Genomic DNA, 14,442 nt, shown 5'->3' on the forward strand with positions numbered 1-14,442 from the left:
GAAGTGAGCCAATGAATTCCCTTTAATGTCTAAGCTGGTTTGAGATGGGTTTTCTGATACTTGTAACCAGATGCATCCTGAAAGATCCACTGCACATTTTAGGAGGAAGGGAATACCTGTTTTTTAAAATTGAATTACACTTGGAAAAGCTACCAGAGTGTTATAAACAACATATTCAAGTTTTAAATACTTTTTGCTGTGCAGCTATTACCATACTAAGAACTACTATTTGGCTTCAGGTTGTTTTTTTTAAGAAATGCGGCAAGCTGTGTCAGTTTATTCTGTAATTACAGGGGAGGCTTCAGTATGCTGTAATTGCTATCCTATAGAAGGCAATTAGTATGGGGTTAATACCAGATGAACAAGAAAGATAACATCAGGCAAATAAAACACACAGTAAAACAATAATAGCACAATGGGTTTTATTGATGGCAGAAGAAAACTTCTTCCTTTCACTTGTAAAAGGTATTTGCTTTATTTAACTCAGTATTTTTTCCCATTCTTTGTGTGAGTTGAATGTTTTTTCCACCCTAAAATCTGCTTTTTCTTTCTTCAAATAATAATATCCACCACAGCTGCTACTTATTCTGAAGAGAAAGTGGAAGGTCAACACGTTTCCACCAGGATGTTTTAATCACCGGCTTGTTTCTTCACAAAGAGTTTCCTTTAAAAAGAAAGGAAGAAAATGAAATTGAAGCCTCAAATTAACTTTTCCATACTTTGTCAAGATACATTTCTTCTGAAACTTATCTGTAAATGTGAAGTGTTTGTATAAATGTAAATAGATCTTGACTAGAATAAATTTTGGATATTGCTAATTTGTAACCATAATCTTTATAAAGCAATATGAAAGAAAAAAGTGAAATTTTTTTGAAAATAAATTTTTCTTTTAGAATTTGTTAAAGTACATTTCTGCCACTGTTATACCATTTATTGCTGGTATGTTGATTTCAGGAATTTGGATTAATTGAACTGTTTGTAACAGAGGATTCCCGAAAACTGATGCAGTCTGCCAATGAGCCACGTCTTTCCCTATCCTAACCACCTCCAGTTCTTCTGTGAACACCTCTGAATTGAGTTGCTCCACACAGGTGATTTAGTTTGGTCTGTCACCTCCCCCTGCCTGCTCCCCACATTTATTAGGCACCACTCTAGTTAAAACCACTTTGGGTGGTGACAAGAGAAAGAGCTGAGATAAATGGCAGAGAAGATTTGTTTGCTCCGGGCCTATTTTAGCCTCATGCATGACAGCGTGGTTGGGCAGGGACTAGTGGAGTTCCTGCAGCTGCATACAAACAGCTCATAAGTCTTGGGAAGTAAACAGTCTCCTGCTTAGAAAATAAAGACCGTCGGGTACTATAATCCTCACCCGCTGCCTGTTCTGCTGGCATGATGGAATTCTGTAACAGTTAACCTTTATATTGATAATTTTCCTGACATTGATGCTGGACCAGATTGTCAAAAAAATTTCAACATTTAAAAATACATCTTTTAGTAGTTAAAAATGGTGTTAAAAACCAGGACTTTGAAAATAAGTTTATAGTACCTATGTAGTAGTCTATGCTTGGCTATTGGTTTTAAAGTTTCTAACATGTGAAACTGTGAATACCATTCTTTCATCAAACAAAGAAGAAACTAGAAGTTCCAAGTGAGTCAGTGTTTATTTAACTGCTTTACACATTGAGCCTTGACCTCCATGGCAATAGGAGCTTCCTGCTGATCTGTCTTACAAAGGCTTCCTACACAGGTCTCTGCCATCTCTCTCTTCACAGCAGGTCATGCAACTCTAACCAAGGTTTGAGTGGACCAGTGCAATAGCTTCTTAGGTTCTTTCCCTCCTGTTGCTATAATCCATCCTACATCCAGCTGCAATATTTCCTAAGCTTAATTTTGATCATATAACTCTCTTAAAGTTCATGACAGCATCAAACACAACAAATTCAAACTCTTATATATCTGAAGCCATGCTGTTTTCATCACCGAAAAATATTTTTAATACCCATTGTTTTGGTTCATATTCTTTATTGTAGCCACTAAGAGCCACTTGCTATGGACTCTGCTTCCCTCATTTAAACTTTCCTCTGCCTATACAGTATCTTCAGAGGACTCCACCCCACCAGGAATGTGAAGCTTAAACTTCATGTTTAAGGGCTGCTCCTACTAATTAGTATCTAGTTCCTAGGACTCCACTCATGTCAGAAACCTCTCCAAACCACAGAGTTTTGGTTGGACTAAAGAACTGTGTATAATTTCTCTATTTTATATCTGCTCATATTTCCAAGCTGTCTGAACAGTTATGACAGTGTCCAGGAACTAGAAGTTTGGAGTTTTGGGCTCTATCTCCCCTAAAGTCTCAGATCTGACTTGTCACCACTTTTTCTCAGACTTGGGTCTATTTTTCCACATGCTCCCTGAGACCGCCTCTCACCTAGCCCTGATTCCTAGGTATCTCCTGCTCTGTTAGTCACTGAAGCTGTCCTTAGTATCAGGCTCAAGGGGAATCCAATTCTCTCACCACAATGAAGTTCGTGTGTGTGGAGGGTTGGGGGGAAGGGGGTCTGTGGGGGCCTTGAAAAAAAGTTTTAGGATAATCAAAGAATGTGCAAATTACATATCTAAAACTTTATCAAAACATACTGATTTAATAAATACTTACTGAACAGTTACCATGTGTCATTCATCACCTAGTACTCAAAACATAAGAAAACTTATGACTATGAAATTATGTTTTTTAAAATTGATAACAGAAAGCACCTTAAGTGTTTTTCACTACCTTGATAATTTCAGATAACAAAACCTTAGAAAATTTCAGCCTATATTAGAATTCATGCTTATATTTATTTGCTGGAAGTAAATGGCTGGCTACAATGTTTATCTTCTTTTTAGTGTTTAAGTTAATAAAAACCAGGAATGAGGAGACAAACATCTTTTGTCTCAAGAATATATTCCATCATGTAACAAGAGCAGAACGTTATTTTTGAACCTCCCATCCAAAGATAGTAGGTCAAAGAGGTATTTCATTCTACTTCATAGTCTTTCATAACATATGCTTGAATTAAAATGCAGAACTAAGTAAAATTTTCTTCAAACAAGATCACGTGTCTTATTTTTAGGGTGAATTTTGTAGTGAGAGTTTTAAAATGATACCATCATGGCATGGTCCACCAGTTTTTTTTTTAATCAATGTCAGAAATCCAAAATATCTGCATCATATATTTCCTATGTTAACAGTACAATCCAAAGCAAGCATTTAGTCAAGGTGGAAGTTTTAACTCAGGGAACACAGAAAACCACTAAGATTGTGATGTTTAAGTTGATTAGGAACCGTGTGCATTGTTATTTGATATGGATAAGCTATAGTTACCCTACAGTTATAGTTTACAATTTACTTTTAAGCAATATATTCTTTTTCGAAGGAAATTTCCCATGGAACCCTAGTATATAAAATATATGAAAGAAACTAAAGAAGGGTCAAGGGGACTAAGAGTTCCCCTCATCTGGCTGCACCCTCATTCATGTTCACTGCCTCCTCTCTACTTCTAGCTCTCCTAGATCCTACCTGCCTTCAACAGCCCTGAAGAAATTGAGTCCATTGTTAAACAATGGCTGCCTTATAGCAATGAGGGCATTGACAATCTTGGGCCACAATTTAAAACCTTGTTTTAAACAACTAAAAAGAAATAAAATACCCTGATTTCCTTTCCTTTGGATAAATACACAGTAGTGGGATTGCTGGATCATATGGTGGTTCTATTTTCAGTTTTTTTAGGAACCACCTTACTGTTCTCCATAGTGGCTGTGCTAATTTACATCTCCACCAACAACGTACAAGGGTTCTCCTTTCTCCACATCCTTGCTAGCATTCATTATTGCCTTTCTTTTGGATAAAAGTCATTTTAACTGAGGTAAGGTGATATATCACTGTATTTGATTTGCATTTCTTTGATGATTAAGGATGGTGAGTACTTTTTCATATACCTGTTGGTCATTTGTATGTCTTCTATTGAGAAATGCCTATTCAAGCTTTTGACCATTTTAAAAATCAGATTTTTTTTTTTTCATGAGTTGTTTGAGCTTATATATTCTGGTTATTAAGCCCTTGTCAGATGGACACTTTGAAAATATCTTCTCCCATTCTGTGGGTTGTCTCTTCACTTTGTTGACTATTTCCTTTGCTGTGCAGGATCTTTTTAACTTGATGTTATTCCATTTGTTCATTTTTGCTTTGGCTGTCTGTGCTTTTGAGGTCTTACTCAAAAAGTTTTTGCCCAGACCAATGTCCTAGAGTGTTTGTCTCCAGTGTTTTCTTCCACTAGTGTCATAGTTTCATGTCTTAGATTTAAGTCTTTAATCCATTTTGATTTTTGCTTATGATGAGAGTAGGGATCTAGTTTATTCTTCCACATACAGATATCCAGTTTTCCCAGGATCATTTATTGGAGAGACTACCATCCCTCCCAATGTATGTTTTTGGCATCTATGTAAAAAATAAGTTGACTGTAAATATAGAGCTTTATTTCTGGGTTCTCCATTCTGTTCCACTGGTCTGTTTGTTTTTATGTCAGTACTGTGCTGTTTTGTTTACTATGGCTTTGTAGTATAATCTGAAGTTAGGTAGTCTGATGCCTCCAGCTTTCTTCTTTTTGCTCAGGATAGCTTTTGCTTTTCTGGGACTTTTGTGGTTCCGTATAGATTTTAGAATTATTTTTTCTATTTATGTGAAGGATGTCCTTGGTATTTTAATAGAGATTTCATTAAATCTGTAGATTGCTTTGGGTAGTACTGTCATTTTAACAATATTAATTCTTCTAATCCATGAACATGGAGTATCTTTTCAGTTTTTTGTGTGTGTCCTCTTCAATTTCTTTTATCAGTGTTTTACAGTTTTCATTGTAGAGATCTTTCACTTCGTTGGTCAAGTTTATTCCTAGATATTTTATTGTATTTGTAGCTATTTTACTTGGGATTACATTTTTGGTTTCCTTTTCAGATTGTTTGCTGTTGAGGCCAGGCATAGTGGGTCTCATGCCTGTAATCCCAGCACTTTGGGAGGCTGAGGCAGGCAGATTGCTTGAGCTCAGGAGTTTGAGACCAACCTGGGCAACATGGCAAAACCCCATCTCCACAAAAAATACAAAAATTAGCTAGGCATGGTGGTGTGCACCTGTAGTCCCAGCTACTAGGGAGGCTGAGATGGTAGGATGTCTTGAGCCCAGAAGGCAGAGGCTGGAGTGAGTTGAGATGGTGCCACTGCACTCCAGCCTAGGTGACAGAGCCAGACCCTGTCTCAAAAAAGAAGAAGAAGAAAAAGGAGGGAAAAAATAATTGTTTGCGGTTGACATACAGAAATAGTAGCATTTTTGTATATTGATTTTGTATCCTGCAACTTTACTGAATTTGTGAGTTTTAATAGTTTTTTTGGTAGAATCTAGGTTTTTCTAAATATAAGATAATATCCTCTGCAAACAAGAATAATTTGACTCTTCCTTTCAAATTTGGATGTTCTTTATTTCTTTCTTTTGTTTAATTGCTCTGGCTAGTACTTCTATTTTATTCAACTATGTTGAATAAAAGTGGTAAAAATGGACATCCGTGTCTTGTTCCAGATCTTAGAGGAAAGGCTTGCAGTTTTTCCCGTTCAGTATGATAGACTCATGCTGTGGTTTTGTCATATATGGCAAATTCTCAGTTTTTATTCACCTTTAAAAGTGATTTAATTATAAGCACACTGAGCTTATTTTATAAGTGTATGTTCTGTCTTTTTTCTTTTTTCTTTTTTTTTTTTTTGAGACGGAGTCTCGCTCTGTCGCCCAGTCTGGAGTGCAGTGGCCGGATCTCAGCTCACTGCAAGCTCCGCCTCCCGGGTTTACGCCATTCTCCTGCCTCAGCCTCTGGAGTAGCTGGGACTACAGGCGCCCGCCACCTCGCTCGCCCGGCTAGTTTTTTGTATTTTTTTAGTAGAGATGGGGTTTCACCGGGTTAGCCAGGATGGTCTCGATCTCCTGACCTCGTGATCCGCCCGTCTCGGCCTCCCAAAGTGCTGGGATTACAGGCTTGAGCCACCGCGCCCGGCCTGTTCTGTCTTATACAACACAAAGTTGCTGAAGTCCTTACATATTCTTTTGTTTCTGCTTAAAAACAGACATGGGCACTAAATAACAAACCACTTATTCCATGCCATAAGAAAAATATCTAGAGTCAAGAAGTAGCTCTTCTGTGACACTATGGACAGTAGGTCAGGACTGTTTACTTGATGACCTTGCATTAGGCACACAAAAAAAGCCAGTGATAAAAAGAAAAAGGTGCTGCGTTGGCTTGCTACAGTAATTCAGAAGTCAATTAGCATTGGACTTCCACTCGAGGCAGACTACTGTTATATGAGAAGCTGAGGGTTAGAACAGATGAAAAAAATTTCTTCACTTAGGATGGCAGAACTAATTTTTAACCAGTGAAGGAACTCTGGGGAAGCTAAAGGCATATCACATTCTAGGACAGTACTGCCTAGCAGAAATATCACAAGACATATGTAATTTAAAATTTTCTAGTAGCCACATTAAAAGGCATGGTGGCTCACTCCTGTAATCCCAGCACTTTGGGAGGCCAAGGCAGGTGGATCACCTGAGGTCAGGAGTTCAAGACCAGCCTGGCCAACATGGTGAAACCCCATTTCTACTAAAAATACCAAAAAAAAAAAAAAAAAAAAAAAAAGGCTGGGCATGGTGGTGGATGCCTGTAATCCCAGTTACTCAGGAAGCTGAGGCAGGAGAATCGCTTGAACCCAGGAGGCAGAGGTTGCAGTGAGCCAAGATCATGCCACTGCACTCACGCCACTGCCCACGCCAGCCTGGGCAACAAGTGTGAAACTGCGTCTCAAAGAAAAAAAAAATCACTCAATGGACTTACATGCTTAACATGAATTGCATCTTTCTTTATATGAAAACCACTTCACAATGTTAAGTTTACCTTTTCGTATTAGTTCCGAGCCCGGGGTGGCTGGTAAAATTGTTGAGTTGGCCGAGTGGATCTTCTTGGCTGGCCATCACCTCCCCTACGGAACTCCAGAGTTTGGTCGTAGGTGCCTTCTTCCTCCTATTTGCAAAGAGTAGTGATTTTACATGTTCAAAATGGCTCCAAGTTTCTTAAGTAAAAAAAATTTTATGGTCCCTATTTTAATAATATCTCTCTTAAGCTGCCCCAGAATTCACACATGTCAACTTTTACAACAGAGGGAGGCAAGGGGAAGGAAAAAAAAAAAAAGAAAGAAAGAAAAGAAAAAGTAAAAACTCTTTTGATCCTTGGTAATAGAAAAACGTCGTTTATAGTGGTAAGATTAGAACTGCATTTTATTCTAGAAAAGGAAACTATTTCCAAATAATAGCAAGATCATCTCATCAAATGGCTTGACACAATGTGGTAAAAACATACAGAAAAGCAAGCATTATAATAACGATTTTCTTGAATATTTGGGCTTCTAAATGGTTCTAGGTATTTATCATGGAAAAGGGTTTCGGTAGAATAAAGAAAAGCGGTTGAAGAGCCAAAGAATGTTCACCAGCTGTCTGTCCCCATCTGATGAAATCTCCAACACTGTTAAGAACCTTACATCTAGAGACAGAAAAAAATAGTGGTTTGGAATAGGGGAGGAATACAATTTACATATAAAGAAAGCTTCATGCAAGAGAGAGAGATCACTACAGTAAGACTCAAACTATTTTATTTGCTTTCTTACTGAGTGGGTATATCTACCAGCTCAAGGAGTAGCATAGGGAAATTAGGATAAGCAGATTAAATAGCAGAAACAGTATGGTTAATTATAATATTTGAAAAGGACTTAGAAGCAACAAAATATAGCCAAAGCCACACTGGTTTCTTACTGAGTGCTGCCACCCTGTTATTTTAGTGTTTTTGAATTAACACAGCTATGAAGTATGTGCCCTATGAAAGAGAGAAAAAATTAGCTCTCAGTTTTGTTTATAAAAAAGAAAGCATCTATTTCACTAAGTAGGCAGTTTAAATTACAACTGAATTATCAGAGCACAATAATTTGCATGATTTTGGAAATTAATCCTACTTTTTTCTCTTCCTTACTTATCTTTGAATCTTCTTTCTAAAAATATTGCTTTCCTTTGACCTTATTAAAAACATAGAAAAGTAAATGAAAAGACTGAGTTCTAGTCTTTAAATTTTTATATCGAATTACTGCAATTTTACCTAATGGAAACAAAGATGGCATGATAATTTGGTCAAGTCCTATTATTTAGCAATGATTTTAAAATTGGGCATGAACATAATTCTCATTTTAGACATCCTCCACAATATTCTTTAAAAAAAATAAGAACTATTATTTCCACTTTATATAAAGAATACTGAGGCTTGGGAAAGCTTTGTGACTTTGCCCTAATACTTCTAAAACAGTAGTATCTTTGGGTTTTGCATTCTAACACTGCTGTTTAAATCTTTAAGTCTCAGTCTGCATGTTAAAGAAGTAAGCCAATAGCCAAAAATTAATGATCATCCTGAGGGGCCTATCATCACTGAAAGAAAAGAATGCAGAAATCTGACAATATATCTGGTATAATTAAATAACTGCCTTTTAGAGATCAACTTCCAGATGAGTTTTACTTTCCCTATATCCCTTTCATTAACAATCAATCTCAAAATGGTTAGAAGCATCAGATATTATATCTGTAATTTAGCAAAGCAATTAAAATGCAGTGAGAAAAATATAAAAGTATTCAGGAAAGAAGTTATTTTTTATTATTCTAGTCAGTGTTCTGAATGATTTTCAAGTATTATAGCTAAATGTGAAAAGTAGCTATTTTAAGACAAATGACAACATTTGAAACTCTGCATATTAACTGAAAACTATGAAAATATATTTGGTACTGTAGGAGATGAAGTAATTATTTCAGGAATGAGAATGAAATACTATTTTTCTCCACACTTGGCTGCAGAACTGGCTGGAGAACATCTAAAAATCTGTATTTTATTAATAAAATACACAGAGATAGGACACTGTATTTGCTGAGAGTGATCTGGATTTACATAATAAAATGGCAATGCTATTTGAAAATCTATCTCTATCTATTGTGTTTAAAGAATTCATGAACTGAACTAACCAGATCCAAGTAAATGGTTTTATAGAGATGACCAACCATGAGATTTCTTTCACATAACTCATAACTTGATGTCTTTAATCTGTCTATATAAAGTAGAAGCCAAAAAAAGGTAAAAAAGATACCAACAGTTTGGTTTTCAGTTACAGTATTTTCAGAGGCACAATCTGTGCTTTTTAACTTTTAAAATATTTGTCCTGCACAGCTGTTGAGAGCAAATCTGGTTACCCACAACAATTACTTCTTATAGTCTATGGCTAGTAATTTTTAGCACAGAATGGGTACTTCTTTCCTCTTTATATAACACACAGCTTGATTTAATAGATCAGTTTATTTTCAGTCATCTTTGAATGAAATTTGTACTTTATTCCTCTTCAAGCCTATCTTCTTCCTTTAGGTCTCAGTACTCTCTAACAGATTTACAACTCAAAAAAATAATTTTAATTTCATAGTTTATAAACTTTTTTAATATTATTATTATACTTTAAGTTCTAGGGTACATGTGCATAACATGCAGGTTTGTTACATATGTATACTTGTGCCATGTTGGTGTGCTGCCCCATCAACTCGTCAGCACCCATCAACTCGTCATTTACATCGGGTATAACTCCCAATGCAATCCCTCCCCCCTCCCCCCTCCCCATGATAGGCCCCGGTGTGTGATGTTCCCCTTCCCGAGTCCAAGTGATCTCATTGTTCAGTTCGCACCTATGAGTGAGAACATGCAGTGTTTGGTTTTCTGTTCTTGTGATAGTTTGCTAAGAATGATGGTTTCCAGCTGCATCCATGTCCCTACAAAGGACACAAACTCATCCTTTTTTATGGCTGCATAGTATTCCATGGTGTATATGTGCCACATTTTCTTAATCCAGTCTGTCACTGATGGACATCTGGGTTGATTCCAAGTCTTTGCTATTGTGAATAGTGCCGCAATGAACATACGTGTGCATGTGTCTTTATAGCAGCGTGATTTATAATCCTTTGGGTATATACCCAGTAATGGGATGGCTGGGTCATATGGTACATCTAGTTCTAGATCCTTGAGGAATCGCCATACTGATCACACTACCTGACTTCAAACTATACTACAAGGCTACAGTAACCAAAACAGCATGGTACTGGTACCAAAACAGAGATATAGACCAATGGAACAGAACAGAGTCCTCAGAAATAATACCACACATCTACAGCCATTTGATCTTTGACAAACCTGAGAAAAACAAGAAATGGGGAAAGGATTCCCTATTTAATAAATGGTGCTGGGATAATTGGCTAGCCATAAGTAGAAAGCTGAAATTGGATCCTTTCCTTACTCCTTATACGAAAATTCATTCAAGATGGATTAGAGACTTAAAGGTTAGACCTAATACCATAAAAACCCTAGAGGAAAACCTAGGTAGTACCATTCAGGACATAGGCATGGGCAAAGACTTCATGTCTAAAACACCAAAAGCAACGGCAGCAAAAGCCAAAATTGACAAATGGGATCTCATTAAACTAAAGAGCTTCTGCACAGCAAAAGAAACTACCATCAGAGTGAACAGGCAACCTACAGAATGGGAGAAAATTTTTGCAATCTACTCATCTGACAAAGGGCTAATATCCAGAACCTACAAAGAACTCAAACAAATTTACAAGAAAAAAACAAACAACCCCATCAAAAAGTGGGCAAAGGATATGAACAGACATTTCTCAAAAGAAGACATTCATACAGCCAACAGACACATGAAAAAATGCTCATCATCACTGGCCATCAGAGAAATGCAAATCAAAACCACAATGAGATACCATCTCACACCAGTTAGAATGGCAATCATTAAAAAGTCAGGAAACAACAGGTGCTGGAGAGGATGTGGAGAAATAGGAACACTTTTACACTGTTGGTGGGATTGTAAACAAGTTTACAAACATTTTTTTTAAAATGTGACACTACATTATAGCTGGCATAGTTCTGGAAGGCTATCTAATCCATCCTTCTAGATTTGACAGATAATCTATAAACCAAGAGAGGTGAAGTGATTTCCCCAAGTCACAGAAGTAATTAGAGAAAGAGTCCAAACCAGGGCCATTTTCTTTCTGACTCACAGGCAAGGTTCTTTACAAGATCTGCAAGAATTTTTGCAAACCAGAACTGTCCAATGTTATCTTTGCCTAAAATTCTGAGATTCAGAACCATTTTATTGGGACTCAGATTTCTGCACCAGAAAATTTTAAAAAATCTACGTGTAAGCTAGAAGCCCCCGCTTCAAGTTGTCCCATCTTGACCAAACCAATGTATTTCTTTTTTTTTTTTTTTTTTTTTCCTGAGACGGAGTCTCGCTCTGTCGCCCAGGCTGGAGTGCAGTGGCCAGATCTCAGCTCACTGCAAGCTCCGCCTCCCGGGTTCCCGCCATTCTCCTGCCTCAGCCTCCCGAGTAGCTGGGACCACAGGCGCCGCCACCTCGCCCGGCTAATTTTTTGTGTTTTTAGTAGAGACGGGGTTTCGCCGTGTTAGCCAGGATGGTCTCGATCTCCTGACCTTGTGATCCGCCCGTCTCGGCCTCCCAAAGTGCTGGGATTACAGGCTTGAGCCACCGCGCCCGGCCCAATGTATTTCTTAAATGTATTTGACTGAAGTCTCACATCTCCCTAAAATAAATAAAACCAAGCTGCACCCCGACCACCCTGGGCACATTGTTCTCAGGACCTCCTAAGGGCTGTGTCATAGGCCATGGTCACTCATATTTGACTCAGAATAAATCTCTTAAAATATTAAAAAAAGACTTGCTTACCTCAGCCATGTTATCACATAGGTTTTATAAAATTAAATAACTAATATTCAATATGAGCTCTTTTATTCTAATATTTACTAGTTTATTGTTCCTTCTTAATGAAAAGATACTAAAATGCAATAATCATTGACACCAAACATAAATGAAGTGGTATTTTGAAAACAACAAAAGACAAAAACCACTGCAAAAAGGAGATACACAACTTCATCTATAATGTCCGTTTGACAAGTTACAACTGTGTTTTTCCTGCATATCATCTTCAATCTCTCATTACTGTATACTGTATCTGGAGTGGGAACACAGACAAACTACATATTCCCCATTTATAAATGAGCCGTGTTATAAAAGTTCATCATAAATTGGTCACCTGGAACACACTTCAGTAGGAGGTATGAAACACACTTAAATAGAAGTCAGGTTCTCTGTTCCACAAATAGTAAGGTGAAATGCAGCTAAGCATACAAACCAGTGCTTTAAGGTAGGAGTTCTCAAGTGAGAGCTATTCTGCCTCCTGGGGGCATTAGGCAATGCCTAGAAGGAGTTGTTATTCCCTCTAATGGGTAGAGGCCAATGATGCTGCTAAATATCCTACAATGCACAGGACAGCCCACACAACAAAAAATTATCCAGTCCTAATGCCAGCAGTGCTGAAGTTGAGAAACCTTAGGCTAGGCAAATGACCCTTCCTACTCCTAAGTATCAGAGCAGCCTGGAAAAGAATTCTAACCTTCAGGAAGTTTGGGTTTGGAAATCTGGGACATTTCTTCCTCTGCTTCTACCCCTAAAATGTAAATGCTGACCGAACTCTCTATGGAAATTTTGGCGGGGGTGGGGGGCGGGCGCTCTATTTGCTGAGAATACTTAAATACTTACCTCTGCTCCAGCTATAGGTTCATTTTTACTTAATGAATCGCCTTGCCTTTTTTTAAAAAAACTAATACGGAGTCGTGCTCTGTCACCCAGGCTGGAGTGCAATGGCGCAATCTTGGCTCAAGGCAACCTCCGCCTTCCAGGTTCAAGCAATTCTCCCCCCTCAGCCTCCTGAGCAGCTGGGATTACAGGAACCAGCCATCATGCCCAGCTAATTTTTGTATTTTTGTAGAGACGGGGTTTCACCATGTTGTTCAGGCTGGTCTTGAGCTCCTGACCTCAGATGATCCACCCACCTTGGCTTCTCAAAGTGCTGGGATTACAAGTGTGAGCCACCACGCCTAGTCCATTTTACGTTATATTACTATTCCTTCAGCATTTTCCCAAGTCATAACTTTGTGAAGAGCCAGTGATAGATTATTTGGTTGGTGGAGGTGGGAAATGGGAATGACAATTATTCTCTTCATTGAAAAAATAAAAATAAAAACTTGGAAAAACTTAATACTGTCACCTAATAGCAACGTTATGTGTAATTTAATAAAATTTAATTTGTTTCTTTTAACAGAATTTGTAGTCACAATACATAAGTCAATGTACTCTGCAATAGTCCTTGAAATTGAGGGTATTTTGAACCATGAAATGTTAATGAGTACATATCTCCTTCAGTGATTCATACATGAACCACTTATTCTATGAATTTCCAAGCCACCTTTTGCCTGAGGTGTTTAGCTTATGTTTATGGAAGTGTAAACTAATTTTCATATAAAACTTAAGCAGTCATCATAAAGACAAATCTGCTTTCCCAAAACATGTAACGGACTTTAAGAGTAAAACTTAAAAATACCTTTACATACAAGTCTATTTTTAGATTAACTATACTAATATTCTTCCATATTCGAGTAGCTAAAAATTGAAAGCTGAATCAGCTCTTCTATTCTTTTCTTTTTTCTTTGAGACTGAGTCTTGCTCCGTCACCCAGGCTGGAGTGCGGTGGCGCAATCCTGGCTCGCTGCAACCTCTACCTCCCAGGTTCAAGCTATTCTGCCTCAGCCTCCCGAGTAGCTGGACTTACAGGCACACACCACCGAGCCCAGATAATTTTTTTGTATTTTCAGTAGAGACGGGGTTTCACCATGTTAGCCAGGCTGGTCTTGAACTCCTGATCTCAAGTGATCCACACACCTTGGCTTCTCAAAGTGCTGGGATTCCAGGCATGAGCCACTGTGCCCAGCCTTAGCTCTTATTTTCTATGAAGATTACAGATAACCTTGGTGCCCATGGAAGTCATGTATTATTATCAACACTGAACTTTACCAATTATCCTTGTTTAAAAAAAGTTCCACTTTAATATTTGTAGTTCTACTACAAAAAACAAACAAACAAACAAAAAAACAAAACCCGGGTCCATAGTATCCTGGAACCACAGATTATAAAACAAGAAGATTTTGTAAAGAACAGCTAGTCAAACTGAGAGGCTATCACTTGCTCAAGTAACTAGTGCCACTACTTGGGCTAGAACACAGGTCTGACTCACAAGCCTGACTGCCCCTCACTGTGGTACCTAGTAATGACGGTAAGGAATACAGGTATCATAAATCTCAGAACTGTAGGGGAACTGGAGATCAATCTAACAGAGCAGATTTATATTTTTTTATTATTTATTTTGAGGATAAATTCAGCACTCT

The 14,442-nt window shown here is 37.7% G+C and overlaps 1 protein-coding gene across 8 annotated transcripts in view; it reads right to left on the reverse strand.

The window, feature by feature from the left end:
* Positions 1-405: 405 nt before the first annotated feature.
* LOC105485571 (tudor domain containing 3) overlaps positions 406-14,442 on the reverse strand; it is a 198,852-nt gene continuing 184,815 nt past the window's right edge. For all 8 annotated transcript variants that reach the window (XM_011747926.3, XM_071081261.1, XM_011747924.3 and 5 more), the window contains 2 exons: positions 6,964-7,089; positions 406-664 (listed from right to left, as the gene is read on the reverse strand). In XM_011747926.3, coding sequence (XP_011746228.2) covers positions 6,973-7,089 — 117 coding nt within the window. In that variant the 3' untranslated portion in view covers positions 406-664; positions 6,964-6,972. The remainder of the gene's footprint in view (positions 665-6,963; positions 7,090-14,442) is intronic.

The sequence above is a fragment of the Macaca nemestrina genome, chromosome 16 (assembly GCF_043159975.1).
Source record: "Macaca nemestrina isolate mMacNem1 chromosome 16, mMacNem.hap1, whole genome shotgun sequence".
NCBI lineage: Eukaryota > Metazoa > Chordata > Mammalia > Primates > Cercopithecidae > Macaca > Macaca nemestrina.